The sequence below is a fragment of the Berghia stephanieae genome, chromosome 7 (assembly GCF_034508935.2).
Source record: "Berghia stephanieae isolate SIO BIC M18660-M18661 chromosome 7, UCSD_Bste_1.3, whole genome shotgun sequence".
NCBI classification, from domain to species: Eukaryota; Metazoa; Mollusca; class Gastropoda; order Nudibranchia; family Aeolidiidae; genus Berghia; species Berghia stephanieae.
Genome location: NC_088366.1, coordinates 51,885,253 through 51,908,406, shown reverse-complemented (window position 1 = coordinate 51,908,406; position 23,154 = coordinate 51,885,253). Strand labels below are relative to the sequence as shown.

Below are 23,154 nucleotides of genomic sequence, written 5' to 3'. Positions count from 1 at the left end.
AATCATACTCTTTTTGACAGGCAATCTTACACTTTTTCATGTGTTGAGGTTGGCAGCCCTGGTGTAAAATAGCATCGGTTTCACTACTACTCCTGTCATATTCACTCTATCTAGTGCGACTTGTGGTCTTTCGGATCGGAAGGTCCTGAGTTCGAGCCTTGCTCGGCGCATAGTTGAGTCCTTGGAAAAGGCTCTTTACTCACATTCTCTCACTGTACTCAGGTGTAAAATGGCCTTTAACAGCATTGTCTCTGTCAGGGAAAAAATGGTATTATCACCTAACAGGCATCATGTCTCGTTCTACATGTTAAATGTTGCTGTTCGTTAGGGACCCCTTGTAAAGCGCTTTGAGCGCATTAAGTGGATATTGCTCTATATAAAATCTCAATTTATAAAAGCTCATTTTATTTAGTACTCTTGTCGTATTCATTTCAGAGCCTCGCGTAGGGAGGGCCAAAAAAGGTGAAGGCAAGAACCAAATTCTTGAAGCTGTCCCTCCATCTGCTCCTAGACCATCCGCCCCAGAAACTAGTAACATCTCTTTTTTTTTTTTCTTTTTAATTTCGTTGTTTTGTTTTCCTCTCTCCCCCCCCCCCCCTCCCTAAATCAGTTATATATTCAGGTGTAATTTTTATCTAGATGGTAGAGAGTCTTGATATCTTGAATTTAATCTTAATCATCTATATTTATGTTGTGTGGCCTTCACAGGAAGTCATCATAATAGCTTGTCACTCCAACACTGAACCCACTCCACAGCATCTGTGGAGCAGACTCTTAGGTCATGGCCAGTGCAGCTGGGTCCATCCTTGGCATTCTCTAAGGATGTGCTCCATCGTCTGCTCTGGGCATCCACATGTACACAAGCTAGTCTCAGCCTTGTAGCAAGCGTCCCCGTCGCGTCCCTGGAATCCCTTGCTGAAGACCTATTGCTACAACACGCACAACACCAACAACGCAGGAATTGACACGTTGCAACAGTTCTATAGCAGATCTGCCTACTTGAAAATTTAAAAATTCGGAATTCTTAGGAGATAAAAATTGTTTTCCCTAAAAGTTAAATTTGAAAATCAACAACTTACCCTCACTGTGAAAATAAATAACACTTTGAATTCCTTAAAATTATAATGCCTGGCATCAAAATTCATTTTCAATAAGTTTTAATGGCTTAGAGATGCTCACAAAGTTCTGAAATTTGAGTCCAAATTTCATAATTCTACGGATTTTTCGTAACAGTAGGACAGGTCTGCTACACTATAGGCCACAAACTTAGATATAATGTGAGAGAGACCTAAGATTACATTGATGCTCCCATTCAAATGATTGAGCTCTGACTTATCTTGTCACATAAGTTGATATCCTGAATAAATATTTAGTTCCAGGGAGTTAGTAAAACATCCATCTGGTTGCTTAAAACTGGGATTTAATTACTTATATAGTTCTTCTCCCAGTCCCCTGCAGGGAGAGGGGAAGGGGAAGGGAGTCCTGATAGCTCAATTGGTAAGCACTCGTATCACATGCAAAAGGGACTGAGATCGATCCCGTGTGAAATTAAGGGTTTCTTTCAGACTCCCCTCACTCCCCATGTTCACCCAGCAGTGATTGGGCAGCTGGTTCTGTTAGATCTGTTGTGGAGTACTTCGGGATAGACTAATGTCCTGTCCAAAATGGTAGCAGGCAATTGCTATTGTCAGTTTCACGCTATGGCAGGCTTGCCAACTAGTATGATTTCTCATATTTTAAAACGCATAGAGGTCCAAAATATGATAAGATGGGAATGTTGATTAAAATATGATAAATGAAAAAAGTCAACAGTTTGTAACGAAAGGGGAAAAAATGAATAGATGAAGGTCATTAAATACCATCTCCACATATATGAGAAACTGAGATGATTTTCTTTTGAATTGCAGGATTTTCCATCCCTTTATTAGCTTGATAATTCTCCATAAATTCAGCGAATGTTAAATTTGAAATTTTGAATGTTTGCACATGTTGAAAATATGATTTTATGGGTAAAAATGTGAGAAAATCAGCATAGATATTGGGAAAAATATGATGAACCTTTTCAAATGATTGGGGTTGCTTGGCAAGTCTGTGATAGGAGCCAGGATAAACTCCTTCTCTATGAGCCTCATGGGTCCAAAGGACTACTCCCATACCTGCCAACCCTTCCGCTTTTGACGGAATCATTCCTATTTTCACTCTTCCTTTTTTTTACTATTCTGCCGTTGTCTCTAAAATTCCGATTTTCAAAAATGATGATAATGGTAAGAATAAAAAACAGCAAAGCAAAGAGAGGGGTGGGTTGGGGGGGGGGGGGGGGGGGGGGAAAGAGGTGGAATTCCTATTTTTTGTCTCAAATTCCTAATTTCAGGCGTTCTGATTCCACTTTTGGAATGTGAAGGGTTGGCAGGTCTGCTGCTCCCAGTCTCCCAATTTGTCTCCTGTTGCCACCCCTTTTTTTTTTTTCTCGTGCATCTAGTGTTACCTACCAAAAGAAAAATATAAAACAGCAAGTTCAAGTTCATAGTCCAAATAGACAAATAGTGTAATAAAACGTCCTCTCTACATCTCTCAAAATTACTTTACTACTTATCTGGGTATAATCCTCATTTCTGAATAATGTAAAAGAACAAAAAATGGTAAATTCTATAAAAAAAACTATTCTTAGATACAGTAGAATCAAAAGGACGTCCTCCATGTTTAACTCTCTCGAGTTCACCCTCATTGAAAATCGAACAAATTTGTTTGATTTTCCTTACATATGAACTCGAGAGAGTTAACCAGAAATAGTTGTTTTATTCAAGAAAACAGTGATAACGTCCTTACCGTCTCTGACAACAACAGATGCCGATGGCAAGTTGGCGTGTCCCCAATGCAAGAGGACTTTCACCAAGGAAAGACATTTCAACACACACAAGTGTCTTGCCAGCTCCTCTTACGTGGACATTTCAAAGAGGGATGTGGTCAAAATTGATTCTGGCGGTGAGTTGCTTAAAAAAATTTTTTTTTGTGCTGCTGTGAAAGGGTGTAATTTGAATATCCACTTAATGTGCTCAAAGCGCTTTATAAGGGAACCTAGCCAACAGCAACACTTAAAATCAGGTGTCACCAAAAAAAAGTTTTATATACAAATAGCAACAATTAAATTACAAAGCCACATGTGACTTCCCAAACCATGGAAAATAACACTTTATTCATCCAAATCGGACAATAAATAAATAAAAAAGCTATGAGTTTTTAAAGTTTCATACAAACCTCATTATTTGATGATATGTGAAGAAAAATAAATCTTGTATAGGGAAGAAAATAATAGGCTTTGTTTACATAGATGGCGCTTTGCGTTAAAAAACAAACCAGCAAGCCCAATTTGTGATATTATTATCGTCAAAGGCTGTTCATTTTAATGGTATACGTTTTTCACCAATAACTTAAATTCAAGAGAAAGAGAGAGACTGTTCAAAGAAACCTCATTTTGATAATTTCTGAAGTAAAAAAAAAAAACAAAAAAAAAATTTAGCTTTATATAGCGCAATATCCACTAAATGAGCTCAAAGTGCTTTACAAGGGGTCCCTGGTCAACAGCAACATTTAACATGTAGGACAGGACATGACGCCTGTTAGGCGATATTACAATTTTTCGGACAAAGGCAACGTTGTTAACGGCCAGGTACTCATTTTACACCTGAGTACGGTGAGAGAATGTGAGTAAAGAGCCTTTTTCAAGGACTCAACTATGCGCCGAGCGCAAGGCTCGAACCCAGGACCTTCCGATCTGATAACGAGTGTCATACCACTAGACCACATAGCCGCACGAAGTGGTTTGGGATACCTATTTACATGTAGGATGAGACATGATGCCTGTCAGGTGATATTACCTTTTCTTCTGACAGCCAGGTACTCGTTTTACACCTGGATATGTTAGGGAATGTGAGTTAAGAGCCTTTTCCAATGTCTCAATGATGCACCACTCCGAGCGGGACTCGAATCCAAGACCTTCTGATCCAAAGGCGATGATTGTCATACCACTAGATCCAATAGCCGCTTTTACACCCAAATTGTTGATAGAATATTTGGTGGGTACAAATCATTTTGGTTATCAAGGGTGTCCGTCTTTAGCAGAGTAAGCGCAAGAAGAAAGGTAATTTTGAGAAAAAATGTTTAAAAAAACAGTTCAGCTATGTGGTCTTGTGGTATGCCACTCGCCTTTGGATCGGAAGATCAAGGGTTTAAGTCCTGCTCTAATAAAAAATAAATATAACAGTTTCAAAAAAGAATTTTTCTCTGTCAACAATATGTTTTGTTTTTTTAGTAATGTCTTTATGTTTGCAATGTTTTTTATAGTTGGCTGAAGAAGGCTTTTGAGCCAGAAACATTCAGAGTTTGGTATTTTATTTATTTAATTATTTATTTATTTTTTTTGGAGCTGTTATATTCATTTTTGTTGATTACTTTTTACAGTCCACAGCTTCTAGCAGCAGCTTTGTATCTCTGGTCCACAGCTTCTAGCAGCAGCAGCTTTGTATCTCTGGTCCACAGCTTCTAGCAGCAGCAGCTTTGTATCTCTGGTCCACAGCTTCTAGCAGCAGCTTTGTATCTCTGGTCCACAGCTTCTAGCAGCAGCTTTGTATCTCTGGTCAACAGCTTCTAGCAGCAGCAGCTTTGTATCTCTGGTCCACAGCTTCTAGCAGCAGCAGCTTTATATCTGGTCCACAGCTTCTAGCAGCAGCAGGTTTGTAATTCTGGTCCACAGTTCTAGGCAGCAGCAGCTTTATCTTGTCCAGTTCTGCAGCAGCTTTGTATCTCTGGTCCACAGCTTCTAGCAGCAGCTTTGTATCTCTGGTCCACAGCTTCTAGCAGCAGCTTTGTATCTCTGGTCCACAGCTTCTAGCAGCAGCTTTGTATCTCTGGTCCACAGCTTCTAGCAGCAGCTTTGTATCTCTGGTCCACAGCTTCTAGCAGCAGCAGCTTTGTATCTCTGGTCCACAGCTTCTAGCAGCAGCAGCTTTGTATCTCTGAGACTTGTATTTTATTCTTACAGATGAAGAGGAAGAAACAAATTTATATCTAGAAGTGGACGATGGAGCCCACGACGATGAGGATGACAGAGAATTCTCTGCTCCGATGGAGGAGAGTATGCAGGTGGAGAGAGAGGACGAAGAAGATGAGCAGGAGATGGACAAGGATGAGGACGAAGAAGGATACTGTCCAGGTGATAATGACAATGATGGGGTAAGCCGTAGAGTGGATCAGGGGAACGGTGTGGACGACGACGATGATGATGATGATGATGACTCGGGATCGGCTCCTAAACGAAGGAAAATCGTCCGAAGAAGAGGTCGACCGAGTAGAGTTAAGGTAAGCTGATATAGAATATTATAATATATGCGTCTGTATGGTCTTGTGGTATGACACTCGCTTTCGGATCGGAACGTCCTGGGTTCAAGCCTCTCTCAGTGCATAGTTGAGTCCTTGGAAATGGCTCTTTACTCACACTCACCATACTCAAGTGTAAAATGAGTATCTGGCTGTTAACAGCGTTGTCTCTGTTGGTAAAAATTGTGATATCGCCTAACAGGCATCACGTCTCGTTCTACATGTTACTGTTGGTCAGGGACCCTTCGTAAAGTCCTTTGAGCACATTTAGTGGATATTGCACTATATAAAAGCTCAATTTTTTTTTTTTGGGGGGGGGGGGGCAGTAGATTGTACTAGAGTATTTAGTATATTTAGGCTGCATCCAATAGATTGTATAGCAAGCGGAGCAAAGAGAGGCGATTGGTGAAAACTACAACAGAAGCAGGACACATGATGCAATTAAAAACAGAAATGAGCTCCATTGGGCTATTTGGGAGGCTAGGTCCAACATTTATTTATTCATTTGTTAATTTATTCATGTGTATATTTATTTATTCATTGAATTATTTATATATTCATTTTATTTATTTATTCACTTATTTATTTATTTGTTTACAGGCCAAGTTGGAGAACAATCCACTAGAAGGAGCCAGTGGGAACCAGATGAAGCAGGCAGTGGAGGCGATGGAGAACCTGCCCATATTCAAGAATGAGGAAGATAAAGTGGCTTTTGAGGCGTGCATCGATGTAGACCTCTCACAGGTATGTAAGTGTGATGACGGTGATGCCAAAACTCCAGTTTCACTGTGAAAAAATCCTGTCTAGAGCAAAAAATTCAGGGTTTTGGGTAACTTCCATCAGATTCCGGTCAGGTCATATTGTTCATTGATGTAAATTTAAATTCAAGTTCAAGTTTCAACGTCTTTATCTTTAAAAAGCCAATTACCCATCACAGCAGATTTTATACAATTATGTGGTGACTTTCTCCATTATTGTGTTATTGACTTGAAAGATAAATGTTTAATAGTTGACCAAATTTATTGTTGTTGGTAATATCTAGGATTTCTGGTGGGAGAGTGTTCCATTCCTTGATGGTTCTTGGGAAGAAACTGTTTTTATATGAGTTGGAATTGTGAACTTACTGCTATGATAATTTCTTGTGAATGTACAGTGTTGTTTTGTGAAATATTGTGGTTGAAATAGGTTCTTACTAATTGTTAAAATCTATTTTTATCATCCTTCAGGTGGACCACATGTTCCGAGTCCATGTGATAGAACAAGAATTGAACAATTCCAGCGGTGTGGTATACAACACGCCCACCGTGTCGTCGCTGTCCGTGTACTCGTGTACAGTATGTGAAAAGGTGTTCAAGTCTTTGTCCCACATTCGTCTCCATTGCATCACCCACACCGACCTCAAGCCTTTCAAATGTCATAAATGCGATTACACAACCAATTCTAAAGGTAACTGAGACATCTATATGTAACACATTGTGTCATTAGGGTATTATCAAAGATTCCCTTTTTTTCCTAAACGGACTTTTTGAAGTTTTCAGGCTGACCCATTCGGTATTGTTGTGTTCATTTCATTTTTTTAAAGGTGAAAGTATTGGTTGTTTAAAAACCACAGATAGTGGAAAGTTAGATGGATATGTTTCCTTTTCTATGATTTAAGGGTGATTACATGGGACATTGTGGCTCAGCGGTATGGTCTTTGCGTCATACCGGAAAGGAACAGAGTTCGACTACCCATCGTGCTGTGTGGCCTTGAGCAAGTCACCTAGCCTTAGCTTAATTTGCGGCGCTGCACTGTTGCTGATGCCTGGGAAATTCCAGTCTTCCCTTGGAATAGATCCTAAAGACAAATTTCCTCTTAGGGATGAATAAAGGGAATTTATTTATTTTATTTAGTTATGAAGAGATAGCTTTGTACGAAATATTTTCGTATGTGCTTTTTATGAGAAAAATTTTCAGACTTAATTATAGTAACAAAGGGAATCCCTGTATTATGTTTGACTGAGCAGGAAAGTCTTTAAAGTCAGAACAATATAAATCAAAAATAAATCCAAACTTTTGTAAGTTTATAAAAGGAATCTTATTTTCCAACATGAAGCCGTTTATTTTTGACCAGAATTGTCAAAGTTCTAAGTTTTAAATCCAATTCACTGTGACATAATACCTCCCATAGTGGGCAGGGGGGTACATACTGCGTCTTCTATCCCCTTATATCTGTTTTCCAACGTGCTTTCTATCTTTGTCTTGGAATGAGATTGCTTGGTTTTGTCTTGGCCCTGTCGGAGTCCTGGCTGGGAGGGAAACAGTCAAATGCATAATTATTGTTTTGGGAGATGATATTTTTTTACTTGTAAATCATCTCTCTGTTATATATTATTATATATGTTATTTTAAATGTATAATGTAAGCATTTGAGTGTATTCATTCCTCTTTGTTGGATTTTGTGCTGAGATGAGACTTATCTCAAACTAAGTACATTGGTGGTATGCTCTTGGAATCTACATCTGATCCCTATTTGTTCCCAGTTCCCCTTTGTCTTACTTTCTCTTGGCTGCTTTAATTGTAATTCTAGAACTTTTTACTATTCCATTTTCTTCCTTTTTACTGGCGCTGATATAACCTAAATGTGTTACAAGCGCTGTAAAACCCTTAAAAACAAAACAAAACTGTGACATAATACGCTTTGAGATGATGAGTCAAATATGTGTCAAGGTCACCAGTAGCTGTGATATTATGGTTTTTGTTACTAAATATAAAATGGCAATAAATAAACAATAGGAAACTCCTACCACGGCAAACATTAAACAACTGGTATATATTCAGTACAAATCTAGCCTTTCAGGACCTATGAGCCAAGGTTAAATTTGGTTTGGTTCTTTTGATTGGCTATGTGTTATATAATTGTCATGTATTATTATTATTATTATTATTATTATTATTATTATTATTATTATTATTATTATTATTATTATTATCATTATCATTATGGTTATATTATTTATTATTATATATTATATTTTATTATTATTATTATTTATTATTATTTATTATTATTATTATTATATTATTATTATTATTATTATTATAATATTATTATTATTCTGTAATCAAGAAAAAAAAGCTTAGAATGATCTTTTTCACCCAGGTAATTTGTACACACACATGCGTAAGCACACAGGCCAGTATTACCGCTGTGACCAATGTGAGTTCAAAACGGTGAACAAGAGTCATCTGGTAGAGCACCAGATGACCCACGACAGTCGACGACCCACGTGTCTGCTTTGTAACAAGGACTACTCCACCATCAAGTCTATGATAAACCATATACGGAAGTACCACACCAATAAGGCTGGCAGAGAATATCTTGCGACATTTCTATCCGTGAGTGTTTTAAAAAAATTTATGTAGCTTTGTGGTGTTGTGGTAAAAAAAAAAAATCGCCTTCAGACCGGTAGGTTCTTGGTTCAAGTACCACACCAATAAGGCTGGCAGAGAATATCTGGCGACATTTCTTTTTATTAGTGAGTGTTCTTTTATTTTGTGCAGTTTTGTGGTATTGTGGTAAGACAACTCACTTTGATATCAGTAGGTTCCTGGTTTGAGTCCTACTCTGGGCTATGCTTGCAGTTGATTTCTTGAAAAAGGCTCTTTACTCACATTCTTTCACCGTACTCAGGTGTAAAATGAGTAACTGGCTGGTTACAGGCCTTTTTCTGTCGCAAATTTTTTTAATGTAATAATGTCTTACAGATGTGCTGTTTTGTCATATTTACGTCAATATTGCTGTTGGCTTGGGACCCCTTCTAAAGCATTTTAAGCAAATTCAGTGATTTTGTGATTATTTAAAAGCTTTTTAGTTTGATTTTTAGAAAAAATTTAATCCAAATGCTATCTCTGCGTTTTATTTTCTTGTTTTTGTTTTTGTTTTGTTTTTTTTCTTCAATAGAACAGTTGACACCAGGGTAAAACAATCTTACTCTTTTTCTTGTATTTAGGTTGTGTGTGCAAGGGATGTGTAGAGATGTGTGTGTGTGAGTAAGAAAGAGCATGTTTGCCAATTGGGTTTTCGAAACTGTTATGAAATGTCATCTTCATTTAGATATTTAGATATTTTATCATTTTGATGTTTATATATTATTATTCTATTGATGTATTTTTGTCTATCTACCTAAGTATTGTATTTTTAATTTTAAACATTGTAAACTAATTTAATGACTAATTGCCATTTTTTGGACAATAAAGATTTATATTATTATTATTATTATTATTATTATTATTATTATTATTATTATTATTATTATTATTATTATTATTATTATTATTATTTTATTTGTTGTTGTTGTTATTATCATTATCATTATTATTATCATTATTATTATTATTGACATCCCTACTATGTAAATCTGTTTGGAGGCTGTAATTCACTACTAAATCTTTGATGTTTTTGGTTTTTTTACATATTTTGATCCAGGGTCGAGGTCAGAAGGGCAATGCCATCATCCACCAGTGTCACGTCTGTAATCGGAAATTCAAGAAACGAATAGACAGAGACCGTCACTTGTTCGTCCACGACATCAAAGACTTGCCCAATGTACAGATGGTAAGGGGGTTTAGATTAGGGATCAGGCACTGATGCGTGTAACATGAACATCTGGAAAAGTGTCAGAAACAGTGACAGTCAAATCAGGAAGAAAAACTCAAGAAAAAAAACCCCCAAAAAATTAGCTATAAGCCGATGGATCTGGAGTTTATCCCAGTTTCTATAGCGTGAAATGAACAATAGCATTTGCTTGCTACCCTTTGGATAGGACTCTAGTCTGTCGCAAAGTACTTTCTGCCAGATCTAACAGACTCAGCTACCCAATCACTGCTTGGTGGACAAGTGGGGAGGGGGGGGGGGTTCTGAAAAAATCTCGACTGCACCCAGGATCGATCTCGGTCCCTTTGATTCTGAAGCGAGTGCTCTACCAACTGAGCTATCAGGTCCCCCATGAGATTGGTTGGCAAGCTTGTTAATACAATTTCTCACTTTCCAAAAAGCCATCAATTTCCATTTCAAATCATTTCAATTCTAAATCCACTGTCCAGGGTCTGATTCATCCTAAAATTAAAAAAAAAAAAAAAAAAAAAATACAAGAGCATTTATATAGCGCAATATCCACTAAACATGCTCAAACCATTTTACAAGTGGTCCCTAGTCAACAGCAACACTTAGCATGTAGGACGAGGCATGACGCCTGTTAGATGTTATTAACATTTTTGTCCGGACAGAGACAACACTGTTAACAGATAGTACTCATTTTACACCCGAGTAGTAATAGTAGTAGTAGTAAGCTTCGCAGTCCGAATGACGCTTGCTGAGAATTGTGTGATTCAGTCATAGTCGATGAGTATATCTGCTCTCTGCATCCATGTTTTTAGATTTTTTCCATTGATCATGGTCCGCTTGATGCCTATTGAGAAACCTTGGTGACCAAGTGGATATTCATATATTTTTTGACCAATTATGATCTTCATGCTGGGAGGTAGAATTCTGAAAGGATTGGATTATAGTCTTGGGAACATCATTGTTGCTGCAATTGAGCTTGTGTGGTGTGACTTTATGTAACTATACCTTCCTCTTGCTTTCACAATGGTTAGTTTCCGTCGATTTCAGGATTGTACCCATTTTTATGAAATCTCCCCCATTTTGAGGTCCCATTGTACACATTCTAATCAGATGGGGTTGGCAGCTCTGATCTTGTTGTGAGAGGGCACTGCAATATTTCTGAATACGGTGAGAGAATGTGAGTAAAGAGCTTTTTTCCAAGGACTCAATTATTCGCTGCTCAGAGCAGGTGTCCAACCCTGGTCTTTCCAATCTGAAGATGAGATTCATACCCACTAGACCACAAAGCCCCAGAATACCATTTGGAGGGGTGAGGTTCCATTGCAAGTTTTGTTGTGCGGCTATGTGGTTGTGTGGTATGACACTTGCTTTCAGATCGGAAAGTCCTGGACTCGAGCCTCGCTCACCGTATTCATGGTAAAATGAGTACCCGCGTTAACAGCGTTGTCTCTGTCTGATAAATTGTAATATCGGCTAATTATTGTGTCATGTCTAGTCCTAGTGTTAAGTGTTGCTGTTGGCGGGACCCTTGTAAAGCGCTTTGAGCACTTTTAGTGGATATTGCGCTATATAAAAGTTCCATTTAAAAAAAAAAAAAAAATTTTCGTCCAATGATGTTTTGTTTTTGTTTGTTTTTATTTCAGTGTCAGCTGTGTGACTACTGGGCCAGTCGAAAAGTCTATCTGGACAAACACTATTGCAAGCATCGGGTCATTTACTGTTGTGCTATTTGTCAAAATAAGGTATGTTTGCGAAGGAACTCTTGCATTTATACTTGCTTATGTATATGTCTATATATTTGTGTGTTTGTATATATAAAAATAAAAATAAATAAATTCACTCACGATCGTTTCCATGTCCTTCATTTCATCAGTCGGCTGATGAAATGGAGGACATAGAAACAATTGTTTCAGCTAAGAATACGTGAATTTATTTATTTTTATCTGCTCTAACCTAAATTATCGAGCACTCTCGTACCTACAAGTACCCACCAACACTCATAAATATATATATATATATATATATATACACATTCATATATATATGTGTGTGTGTTTGTAATACATAATAGGCATTTTTTAAAGTCTACATTGAAATTCATTTTAATCTTAAATCGATACAATTTTTTTGGTGGATAGTTGAGGGATTTCAAGTCAGTTACAGTGGAATCTGCTTATAGTGAACACTCTTAAAGTCAACACCTCTTATTAGTCCCAAATGTTCTGTTCTTTATCTGAATGGTTCCATTGACAGTGGTCATGAAGTCCCAGGCTTGAGAGTTGGTTTGTTTTTTTTTTGCCTAGATGAGGGTCATTTTCATCGATAGATATTTTGAAGGACGATTTTTCTGGTCAAAAGTTTTTTAACGTGTTTTTTCTCAGAGTATAGCAAAATTACTCGCTTTGTAGTTTTGCAGTAAAGCTGATGCCTTGGTTATCACTTTCTCTCTTTTTGTTTAGACATTTTAGAGAGACAAATATGTCCTGGGATGAATAAAGAGAGTTTATATTTGGTATTTGTTTTATGTTATGTTTTATAACAAATTTTTTTTTTTTTATTATTTTTCAGTTCCTCAGTGTTATTCGTCTGACAGAGCATCTGAACATGGAGCATTGTTCCTCTGAAAATAATGGGCTTTTGTTGTCAGATGCCCTTCTTCAGGAATGCATCAACAAGTAAGGGGATTAAACAGGCATTTATGCATGGAGTATAATATGTTGGCTGAAGATGGGTTTTGAGCCAGAAACATTCTGTATTTTGGTCTTTTGTTCTTTTTGTGATGCTTTCATCAAATTGTGATTTATTGCGAAAGCTAAGATTGAATAACTTTGAAACTTGTTCTTTTTGTGATGCTTTTGTATTCATTTTTTTTTATGACTGTTTTTGTATGGAGTAAATACAGAAAATTTTGACCAGTCTTAAATTTCTCCTAACTCACCATTTTACAGATTTTCCTCAAAACGTCATTCCCATGCAACAATAAACATTGATTTTATTTTTAGCTCTAACTCAATAGAAATAAGTACATTCTTGACATTTTGTTTTTGATTTGTTCACCAAAACAAGCTGTAAAACATAACATTAAATTATCATAACGAAAACAAAAAAAACATCTCCTCAAATTTTGTGATGTACATACAAGAAATGTGAATAAGAAAAATGTTGGTTGTATCGGAACGAATGTGACGATTTTCCTATGGTTGGTATGAAGAGGGTTAAGCATTAGTTGTAAAGCATAGCAGAAGTTTGTAGTGAATACAAAGCTGTTAGAGGCTGTTGACTGTAAAGAGTAATATATTTTTTTAAATGAATGTAACAGCTTTAAAACAGAACAAAATATCAAACAGAACATTTCAGGCTAAAAACCCTTCTTTAGTCAGTTACAAATAAAACAGTTAAATTGTTTACAGTATAGCACTCGATATCTGGTGCAGTTGGTATTATTTTTTTTTCTGACTCTCCTTCCCCTCCCCCTTGTCCCTGGATATTTGTAGTAGAAATAATCTTATATACTATTCATAACAAATATAAAGTCAATAGCAATATTTATTTTACAAATATCCATTGTTTTTTCATATTTTTGAGTCTTTAATTTCCTGATAATAACGGTATTGTCTTCCTTTTCTTGTATTTTCAGGTCATTCTATCTGCCAGAGCCTGTAGCTCCAACACTGGAAGGCAATAACAGCAAATACATCAACCTTCCCTCTGAGCTGACAGAATCGGGTCAGCAAGACAATGGGAGTCAGGCACAAACTGCAACCAAAGAAAAACCAAATGAAAGTTCAGAGATTGAAACTTTTTCTAGTGCTAATCCTGCTTCTGGTAGAGTTGAAAGCGTAAATGATATCGGTAACAACAACAACACCAGTTATAATCCACAAGGCACAAACGATGATATCAACGACGACGACGATGTAAAACTTTTAAGGTTGACAGACGATCCTCACAAAATGGAAACTAGCACTGATTTAATGGACGTCAGTCATAACGACATTGTCGTGTCAACCGCCTCTTCCAGTACGCATTCCTCAGCATTTCCTTTCGCCTCGGAGTATCGAGATTTGATCCACGGAGCCGCTGCGGAGATAGAAGACGGGGTGTCCAACTTGAAATCGGCAGAGGAAATGATGATGTTGATGCCGTCTCCTCAAGGCACGTTGACGGACTCGGATAATCCAGTAGTCATGCCCTGTTTACCGTCGGGGGATATTGGAACTGCTGGTGGTGAAGATGACGACAAATCGAACATGATGTCTTCATCTTTGACTTCCAATATCCACGATAAGGAAAACGAGGGCAATGCCAATTCTCTGGATAATGGAGGAAGTCAGACTCTATCCGGGGACGGGAAGGAAGGTGAGTTGAATATGTGGCTTTAGGTGATATTAAGCCGCAAAAAAAAATAAAACTGAGGACTGTAAAAACTAATGAACAAAAAATGATTATAACAGCTTCGAATAAAGAACAAAATACCCCAACAGGGACTGTTTCGGGCTCAAAATACTTCTTCAGCCAATATAAAAAACAATAAAGACATGTTTTAACATCACTTAAAATCCAAACAGACGGCAGAGAACTATCCAGCACATTTTTTCCGTTAGTAATTGGATCAAGAGATTGTATTGCTAGCAGACCAAATACTTCTCTATATCATCGTATTACTAGTGGGCAAGTCATGCCAAAGATATCTCTTGTCATTTGTGCGGCTATGTGGTCAAGTGGTATGACACTCGCTTTCGGATCGGAAGGTCCTGAGTTCGAGCCTCGCTCTGCGCATAGTTGAATCCTTGGAAAAGACTCTTTACTCACATTCTCTCACCGTATTCAGGTGTAAAATGAGTACCTGGCCGTTAACAGGGTTGTCTCTGGAAAAAAATTCTATTATCATCTAACAGGCGTCATGTTTCGTTCTTCATGTTAACTGTTGCTGATGTTTAGGGACCCCTTGTAAAGTGCCTTGAGCACATTAAGTGGATATTGTGCTATATAACAGCTCACTTTCTTTTTTTAAAAATGTGAATTCTAAGCTATGCTTTAATGTTTATATTGTTTTTGTTTTTTAGCTCAAGAAGAGTTTTGAGCCCAAAACATTCAGTGTTTTTAAATTTTTGTTCTCTACTTTTTACTCGGATTGAAAAAAAAAAAAAGGCGAGACAAAAGTGCTGGCTGGCTTTTTAAGAATTGACAAAACTGGTTGTAAATTATGATGAAAAGGAGGAAGCTGCAATTTTTTTTTAAAAAATGCATAAAACATTTTTTTAAAATAAAAAAATTTCCTTTATTCATTCCGTAGGGGAAATTTATCTCTTGGGTCTATTCCAAGGGCAGACTGGAATAACCCAGGCGTCAGCCGCAGTGCAGCACCACAAATTGAGCTAGGGAGAAGTGATTTGCTCAAGGTCACACAGCCCAGCGGGTGATCGAACTCGGTACCATTTGGGTATGAAGCAAAAATCATGCTGCTGAGCCATGTTGACCCTTAAAGGTTTCAGGCTTAGTTTCTTTGTTATCATGTTTGGGGGGTCCCTATAGCTCAGTTGGTAGAGCACGCTCTTCACACGCAAAGGGACTGAGATCAATCCCGGGTACAGTTGAGATTTTTTTCTGACCCCCCCTCCCCTGTCCACCCAGCAGTGATTGGGTAGCTGGGTCTGTTAGATCTGGCAGAATGTACTTTGTGATAGACTAGCGTCCTATCCAAAGGATAGCAAACAATTGCTATTGTCCATTTCACGCTATAGAAACTGGGATAAACCTTGGACCCAATGGCTCTGAAGGACTACTTTTTTCTTTTTTAAAAATTATGTTTGATTTTTTTTTTTTTTCTTTTTCTTATCATCTTCTATCAGGCAAAGACGAATCTACGTCCCGAATGCTAATGCTACAAAACCCAGGATCGGACACAGAGGACAAAGAGGAAGAGGGAGTTGAGGAAGGGAGCGTGGAGCATGCTGGGATGGGTGTGGGTGGAGTGGATAATAATGAAGGAGAAGTCACCACTGATCCACAATTGGGTGAAGAGGACGGGGTTGATAAAGAAGGACACGAAGAATCAGATAATGGTAAAGAAGATAATGATAAACTTTTATGAAATGAATATGATAAAAAGATAATGAATAAATAAACTTGTCTTACCATTAATGAAATTGAAATGATAAAAAGTTATAGATAGATAAGCTTGACTCATTTTTAATCAGATTAAGATGATAAAAAGATGGTTCATGGAGCAAGAGTTTATCTTGGTCTCTATAATGACAAATGGATGATATCAATTGCTTGCAACCCTTTGGATAGAATGCAAGTATTTTCTACCATATCGAGCAAACTCAGCTACCCAATCACTGCTGCTGCTGGGTTGGGTTCCCGACCTCAACAGTGGGCAGGAAGGTACTTGGAATCTACATCTGTTCCCTATTTGAACCATTCCCCCTTGTCTAACTTTTTCCTCAAGTCCTTTTCATTGTAATCTAGAATGTTTTTACTATCCAATTTTCTTCCTTTTTACTGGCGCTGATATGACCTAAATGTGTGTTACAAGCGCTGTAAAACCCTTAATTACAAAATCTAACATAAGAAAACAGCAACTGTATAATTTAAATTGATATATTTGTTCAAACCATCCCCTCCCCCTCCACCCCAAAATAGGCTTGCCTCAACTGTTTCTTTTATTTAAAAAAAAAAAAATCAATTTCTGTGCAATGCTCAGGACCATGAAAACTAACATAAGAAAAGAGCAACTGTATAATTTATATTGATATATTTGTTAAAATCATCCCCTTCCCCTCCACCCCAAAATCAGCTTGCCTCAACTGTTTCTTTTATTTAAAAAAAAATAATCAATTTCTGTGCAGGCAATGCCAGCCAAGAAGAAAACGCCGTTGAAAAAACGGAAGGACAAACCGATGTCAATGCTCAGGGCCGCGATGAAGAGTCGGTGAAGCCAGAGGAAATTAACGATGACAAGATACAGTCCATCATTCAGAAGATGGGTTACCGCAAAATGACCTATGACATCTTCAGCAAAATGAGAGAGACATTTGGCGGGGAGGAATGCGAATACTGCGGTCGTTTGTTTTACAGTAAGCTGGATCATCAGACACACATCCGAACTCATACAGGTAAAACGTCTTGATCAAAAATGAATATGCATATATATACATGACAACTGCTTGAGAAATGAACAATATGCTGAACACAGATTATTTTAGCCTCAAACTCTTCCTCAACTCAACCTATAACAAAGATAGTTAAAACGGATATACTTAGATTAAAAAAGAAATGAATATGAAGCAAAATTAAGCTATATGACAAGATGATAATTTCCCAACTTGTTTTGTATCAATGTTATTTATATTGACATTGTGAAGTTTTTTGCATTCTAAATTTGTTTGGTTGCTACGTTTTTACTAATTGCGTGATTTATTTTATTTGTATTGTTATCTATGAAGTTTTACTGCAATATTATTTTTTTTCCTTTGGTTTTGTTTTTTTGTTTTTTGTTGGTTTTTTTTTGTTAATCGGTAAATCTGAATTAATTTATGGTTTCTATTGGAAATTGCACAAAATAAATTTTGAGTTTGAAACATGAAATCTATATATTTGGAAATTCATTTTTTATTACTTAAAATAAGTAATAACTTATTCCAGCCCATTGTTCTTTTTTTTTTTCCCCCACTTTTTAAACATTATTTTGTTTTTTGTTTTTGGTTTTGTTTTTTTCAGTGACAAATTTCTCACTCAATGTTTATCAATCGTTTTCCAAATGGTTACAGTAGAGTTTATTTATTTCTTGACTTCCAGGAGACAAACCGTTTGCCTGCACGCATTGTAGCTTCCGTTCCTCCACACGAGATGGACTACGACGCCATTCGGAGAAAGAACACGAAAAGATAGCGTACCAGTGTAAAGAGTGCGACTTTCTGGCTCCGACGAGAACACGACTTTGGAACCATCAGTTAAAACACCTGGGGATCACAGGCTTGTCTTGTACTCAATGTCCAGAGAAATTTGAGAGGTGAGATTTTTTACTCTTTTACTCTAAATCCTGTCTTTTTTCTATATTTCTGTTTCTGTTTCTCTCTCTCTCTCTCTCTCTTTCTCTCTCTCTCTCTCTCTCTCTCTCTCTCTCTCTCTCTCTCTCTCTCTCTCGCTGTCTTTCTCTCTCTCTCCATCTCTCTCTCTCTTTCTTTCTCTCTCTCTCTCTCTCTATCTTTCTCTCTCTCTGTCTTTCTCTCTCTCTGTCTCTCCCTCTATCTCTCTTTCTCTTTCTCTCTCTCTCTCTCTCTCTCTCTCTGTCTTTCTCTCTCTGTCTGTCTTTCTCTCTCTCTCTCTCTCTCTCTCTCTCTCTCTCTCTCTCTCTCTCTCTCTCTCTCTCTCTCTCTCCTCTCTCTCTCTGTCTGTCTCCCTCTCTCTCTCATAAAAGATTTTCTTGTAATTTAAAAAAAAAAATAAAGTTTATGAAAATGAACATCCTTTTCAGTATTATCAACTGTTAACATTGTAGCTATTGTTACTGATGTGTTCCATTTTACAAGGATTAAGACAAATTTAACTCAAAATCAGAGCCATAGATGCTAATGTATAGATTGTATACAGGGCAGTGTGGCTCAGTGGTACGGTCTTTGCTTCCTACCCGAAAGGTGCCGAGTTCAATCACCCGCCTCCGCTGCATTTTGTGGCCTTGAGCAAGTCACCTCGCCCTAGCTCACTTTGCGGCACTGCTCTGCGGCTGACGCCTGGGTTATTCCAGGCTTCCCTAAAGACAAATTTCCCCTTGGGGATGAATAAAGGGAATTTTATTTATTATTTATTTTATCTAATTTTTCTTGAGACCTTTGCGAAAAGCCAGCAAAACTAGCTTTTTGTCTCAATTTGCCTCACCTAGGGAACACACCAGTTTTCAATGATACCTGAATCCCCCCTTTTTTTTCTTTTTTTTTTTTTAAAACCTTTTCATCTTCTTATTTTGACCACTGTAATTATTCTTTCTCCTCTGACCAGTATGAAACAACTGAGGTCCCATCTTGTAAACAGTCACCAGGATATGGATAAGGAAGACATGGACAAGTTGACAGGTTATGTCACTCGTCCCCAAGGGAAAATGGGTGAGGAGGAGAATTGGGTTTTTTTTCTGCTACCATTCATTTTTGTTTTAAAATTATTGTTAAAAAATTCCAGTACCATTATTTTTTTATACTTTCGTTTTTACTGATGAGCACTTCGATTTTAAGGTCTGATAACCCGAATTGTTATAGCATACCTGCCGAATCTTACGAATTTTTCTTAATTTTACGAATTATAGACAAAATTTTGTGGCCAATTACTATATTTTATGGAAAATTACGAATTTTTAATTCTCAGTGTTATTTAAATAATGATGATAAAAATAAGAACTACTACTACTACTACTACTACTACTACTACTACTACTACTACTACTACTACTACTACTACTAATTTCCTTGTCATATTACGAAAAATTGACACAAAAATGACTAAATTTGAAGTTTTCAATTTGGCAGGTCTGTTATAGGCTTATTTTTGCCATGGAAATACTCTCAAACCAACACGATATATTGTCCATTACAACATTGTTGAATTAAGCGAATATTTGTGTTAGGATGTGAGACATGCCTATGTACATACATCGACTCTTGCCATTGGCATTCATTTTTTTCATTGTACTAAAAACTTCTTAGACGGACAAATTAAGTTCATCTATTTATTTATTTATTTATTTATTTATTTATTTATTTATTTATTTATTTATTTATTTATTTATTTATTTATTTATTTATTCAGTATGGATTTTTCTTCTTCTATTTTTTTTTCCTTCCATTTGTAAAACTTAGTTGTTTTTTAACCCTCTCCTTACCAACTATAGATAGAATGCGCTTGGCCAAGGAGTTCACAACATTGCCGTCCGGAAGTATAACGGACCAACACACAAACTCTGTGTAACCATGAACTTTTATAGTCTAGTTAATACAGTTTAGTGAGAACAACTCACAAACGCGGATGGCAAAAACAATAACAAAGGCCTGAGTGACGTCATCTGCATACTATCTATAGGAAAATCGTCACATTCATTACGATACAACTAACATTTTTCTTATTCAAAGTTCTTTTGTACATCATAAAATTTAAAGAAAATGAACAGTGTGTTGTAGAGCATGTTTTTTTTTAATGTATCGCAAGAATTTTACTGCTACTGTGTTTGAGTGATAAAAAATCCATTTTGTGTTTAGTTGAGTTTGAAGTTTTGGTTGAAAATCCTGAAAATGGCTGGTAAGGAGAGAGTTAAGATACTTTTCTGATGGTGGATCCTAGTCCATTGTTGATTTTCTATTTTGTGATAATTCAGCGGCTATGTGGTCTAGTGGTATGACACTCACTTTCGGATCGGAAGGTTCTGGGTTCGAGCCTCATGCTCGGCGCATAGTTGAGTCCTTGGAAAAGGCTCTTTACTCACATTCTCTCACCGTACTCAGGTGTAAAATGAGTACCTGGCCGTTAACAGCGTTGTGTCTGTCCGAAAAATTGTAATATCGCCTAACAGCCATCATGTCCCGTCCTACATGTTAAATGTTGCTGTTGACCAGGGACCCCTTGTAAAGCGCTTTGAGCACATTTAGTGGATATTGCCCTATATAAAAAAGCTAAAAAAAAAGAAAAAAAACCTCTTGACTTTCTATTTTGTAAACCTGGCTATACCTCATCATCATCAGGTCGCCGATCCTATAAATGTCCACATTGTCCTCGCGTGTTCCTGCGCGCCAACTCAGAGTTTCAGAAACACATCTGGATCCACGAGGGAATCAAACCGTTTGCCTGTCCGTTGTGTCCTTATGCTTGTAGATCCAAAAACAATTTGCAGGTAAGTAGTATAGAATAGAATGTGTCAATCCTATCCTCTCTTGTGATAAATTTTAAGAAGTGATAAGAAGATTGAAGATAATGTTTTGATATTTATGCACAATGGAAACAGACAATCATCAAATCAACAGACAATCATCAATCAACAGACAATCATCTATCAATCAACAATCATCTATCAACAGACAATCATCTATCAACAGACAATCATCTATCAACAATCATCAATCAACAGACAATCATCAATCAACAGACAATCATCTATCAATAATCATCTGTCAACAGACAATCATCTATCAATCAACAATCATAAATCAACAGACAATCATCAATCAACAGACAATCATCAATCAACAAACAATCATCAATAAACAGACAATCATCAATCAACAGACAATCATCTATCAACAGACAATCATCTATCAACAGACAATCATCAATCAACAGACAATCATCTATCAACAGACAATCATCTATCAACTATCATCAATCAACAGACAATCATCTATCAACAGACAATCATCTATCAACTATCATCAATCAACAGACAATCATCTATCAACAGACAATCATCAATCAATAATCATCAATCAACAGACAATCATCAATCAACAATCATCTATCAACAGACAAACATCAATCAACAGACAACCATCTATCAACAATCATCAATCAATAGACAATCATCTATCAACAATCATCAATCAATAATCATCTGTCAACTATCATCAATCAACAGACAATCATCTATCAACAGACAATCATCTATCAACAGACAATCATCAATCAACAGACAATCATCAATCAACAGACAATCATCTATCAACAGACAATCATCAATCAACAGACAATCATCTATCAACAGACAATCATCAATCAACAGACAATCATCTATCAACAGACAATCATCTATCAACAGACAATCATCTATCAACAGACAATCATCTATCAACAGACATTTAGAATGGCATCATATATGACTTTCCACTTTCTCATGTTTTTCAATTCATTTAACTGTGGAAAGTACTTTGCGATCAGACCAGCATCCTATCCAAAGAGTAGCATGCAATTGCTATTGTCCATCTCATGCTATAGAAACCGGGATAAATTCCAGCTCCATGGGCCTAATGGCGGTGAAGGACTTCTAGAGGCTTATGCGAATGGTGCCATATAAATGAGCTACCAATACCATTTTTAAGATGTTGCTGCTTGGAGTCCTTGGAAAAGGCTCTTTACTCATATTCTCTCACCGTACTCAGGTGTAAAATGAGTACCTGGCCGTTAACAGCGTTGTCTCTGTCTGGTAAAAAATTGTAATATCGTCTGACAGGCGTCATGTTTCGTTCTACATGTTATGTGTTGCTGTTGGTCAGGGACCCCTTTAGTGGATATTGCGCTATATAAATGCTCAATATTTTAATTCTTTTTTTTAAAGCTCAATTAAATTTTTTTTAAAGTATAAGGTCCAGTGATTTTGTCTCATCTGTTAACTTTTCATATTTACAGGCTCACATGCTTCGCCACTCCGCGGAAAAACCGTTTTCCTGCTCGGAGTGTGGAAAGGAGTACAAGTCGAAGACGGCTCTCCGATGGCACGTCAGGTCTCACAAGTCTGGGAAACTCTTCAAGTGTGACAAGTCAGTCTTTTTGTCTTTTAAAAATTTTTTTTCAATGTTTTGGTTTATTAATAAAGCATTGTGGGTGTAGTAATGGATGGGTAACACAAAGGAATAAGTCAAGTTGCATGCTAGATTCCAGACATCTTGTTTATTATGATACATGGTCTAGTGGTATGACACTCGCTTTCGGATCGGAAGGTCCTGGGTTCGAGCCTAGCGCTCGGCGCATAGTTGAGTCCTTGGAAAAAGTTCTTTACTCACATTCTCTCACCGTACTCAGGTGTAAAATGAGTACCTGGCCGTTAACAGCATTGTCTTTGTCCGAAAAATTGTAATATCGCATAACAGGTGTCATGTCCCGTCCTATATGTTAAATATTGCTGTTGGTCAGGAACCCTTTGTAAAGCGCTTTGAGCACATTTAGTGGATATTGCGCTATATAAAGCTCAATTTCAATGACAAAAACTAAAGTACAAATCAGCTGCTAGTCTCAGCAGTACAAAAACCAAGACTAAGTAATAAGTAGATATGTTCATTTGACGAATAATATTTCAAATGACCAATGATACCAAACTAGTAATAATGATACTAGATTTGCATACATTACACTGGGTTAATCTCCTGCTTTCCTTAACTCTTTCCTCCCAAAAAGGCAGGCTTACACAGCAGAAAAATTGA

General features: G+C 37.0%; 1 protein-coding gene across 2 annotated transcripts in view; it reads left to right on the top strand.

The window, feature by feature from the left end:
• LOC144977455 (uncharacterized) overlaps positions 1-23,154 on the top strand; it is a 49,050-nt gene that overhangs the window by 17,845 nt on the left and 8,051 nt on the right. For both annotated transcript variants that reach the window (XM_078922692.1, XM_078922693.1), the window contains exons 5-20: positions 436-531; positions 2,845-2,982; positions 5,039-5,355; positions 5,974-6,117; positions 6,600-6,819; positions 8,516-8,751; positions 9,842-9,970; positions 11,623-11,721; positions 12,548-12,654; positions 13,617-14,338; positions 15,832-16,044; positions 16,834-17,100; positions 17,783-17,996; positions 18,983-19,086; positions 20,710-20,858; positions 22,364-22,494. In XM_078922692.1, the coding sequence (XP_078778818.1) occupies positions 436-531; positions 2,845-2,982; positions 5,039-5,355; positions 5,974-6,117; positions 6,600-6,819; positions 8,516-8,751; positions 9,842-9,970; positions 11,623-11,721; positions 12,548-12,654; positions 13,617-14,338; positions 15,832-16,044; positions 16,834-17,100; positions 17,783-17,996; positions 18,983-19,086; positions 20,710-20,858; positions 22,364-22,494 (3,286 nt within the window). The remainder of the gene's footprint in view (positions 1-435; positions 532-2,844; positions 2,983-5,038; positions 5,356-5,973; positions 6,118-6,599; positions 6,820-8,515; positions 8,752-9,841; positions 9,971-11,622; positions 11,722-12,547; positions 12,655-13,616; positions 14,339-15,831; positions 16,045-16,833; positions 17,101-17,782; positions 17,997-18,982; positions 19,087-20,709; positions 20,859-22,363; positions 22,495-23,154) is intronic.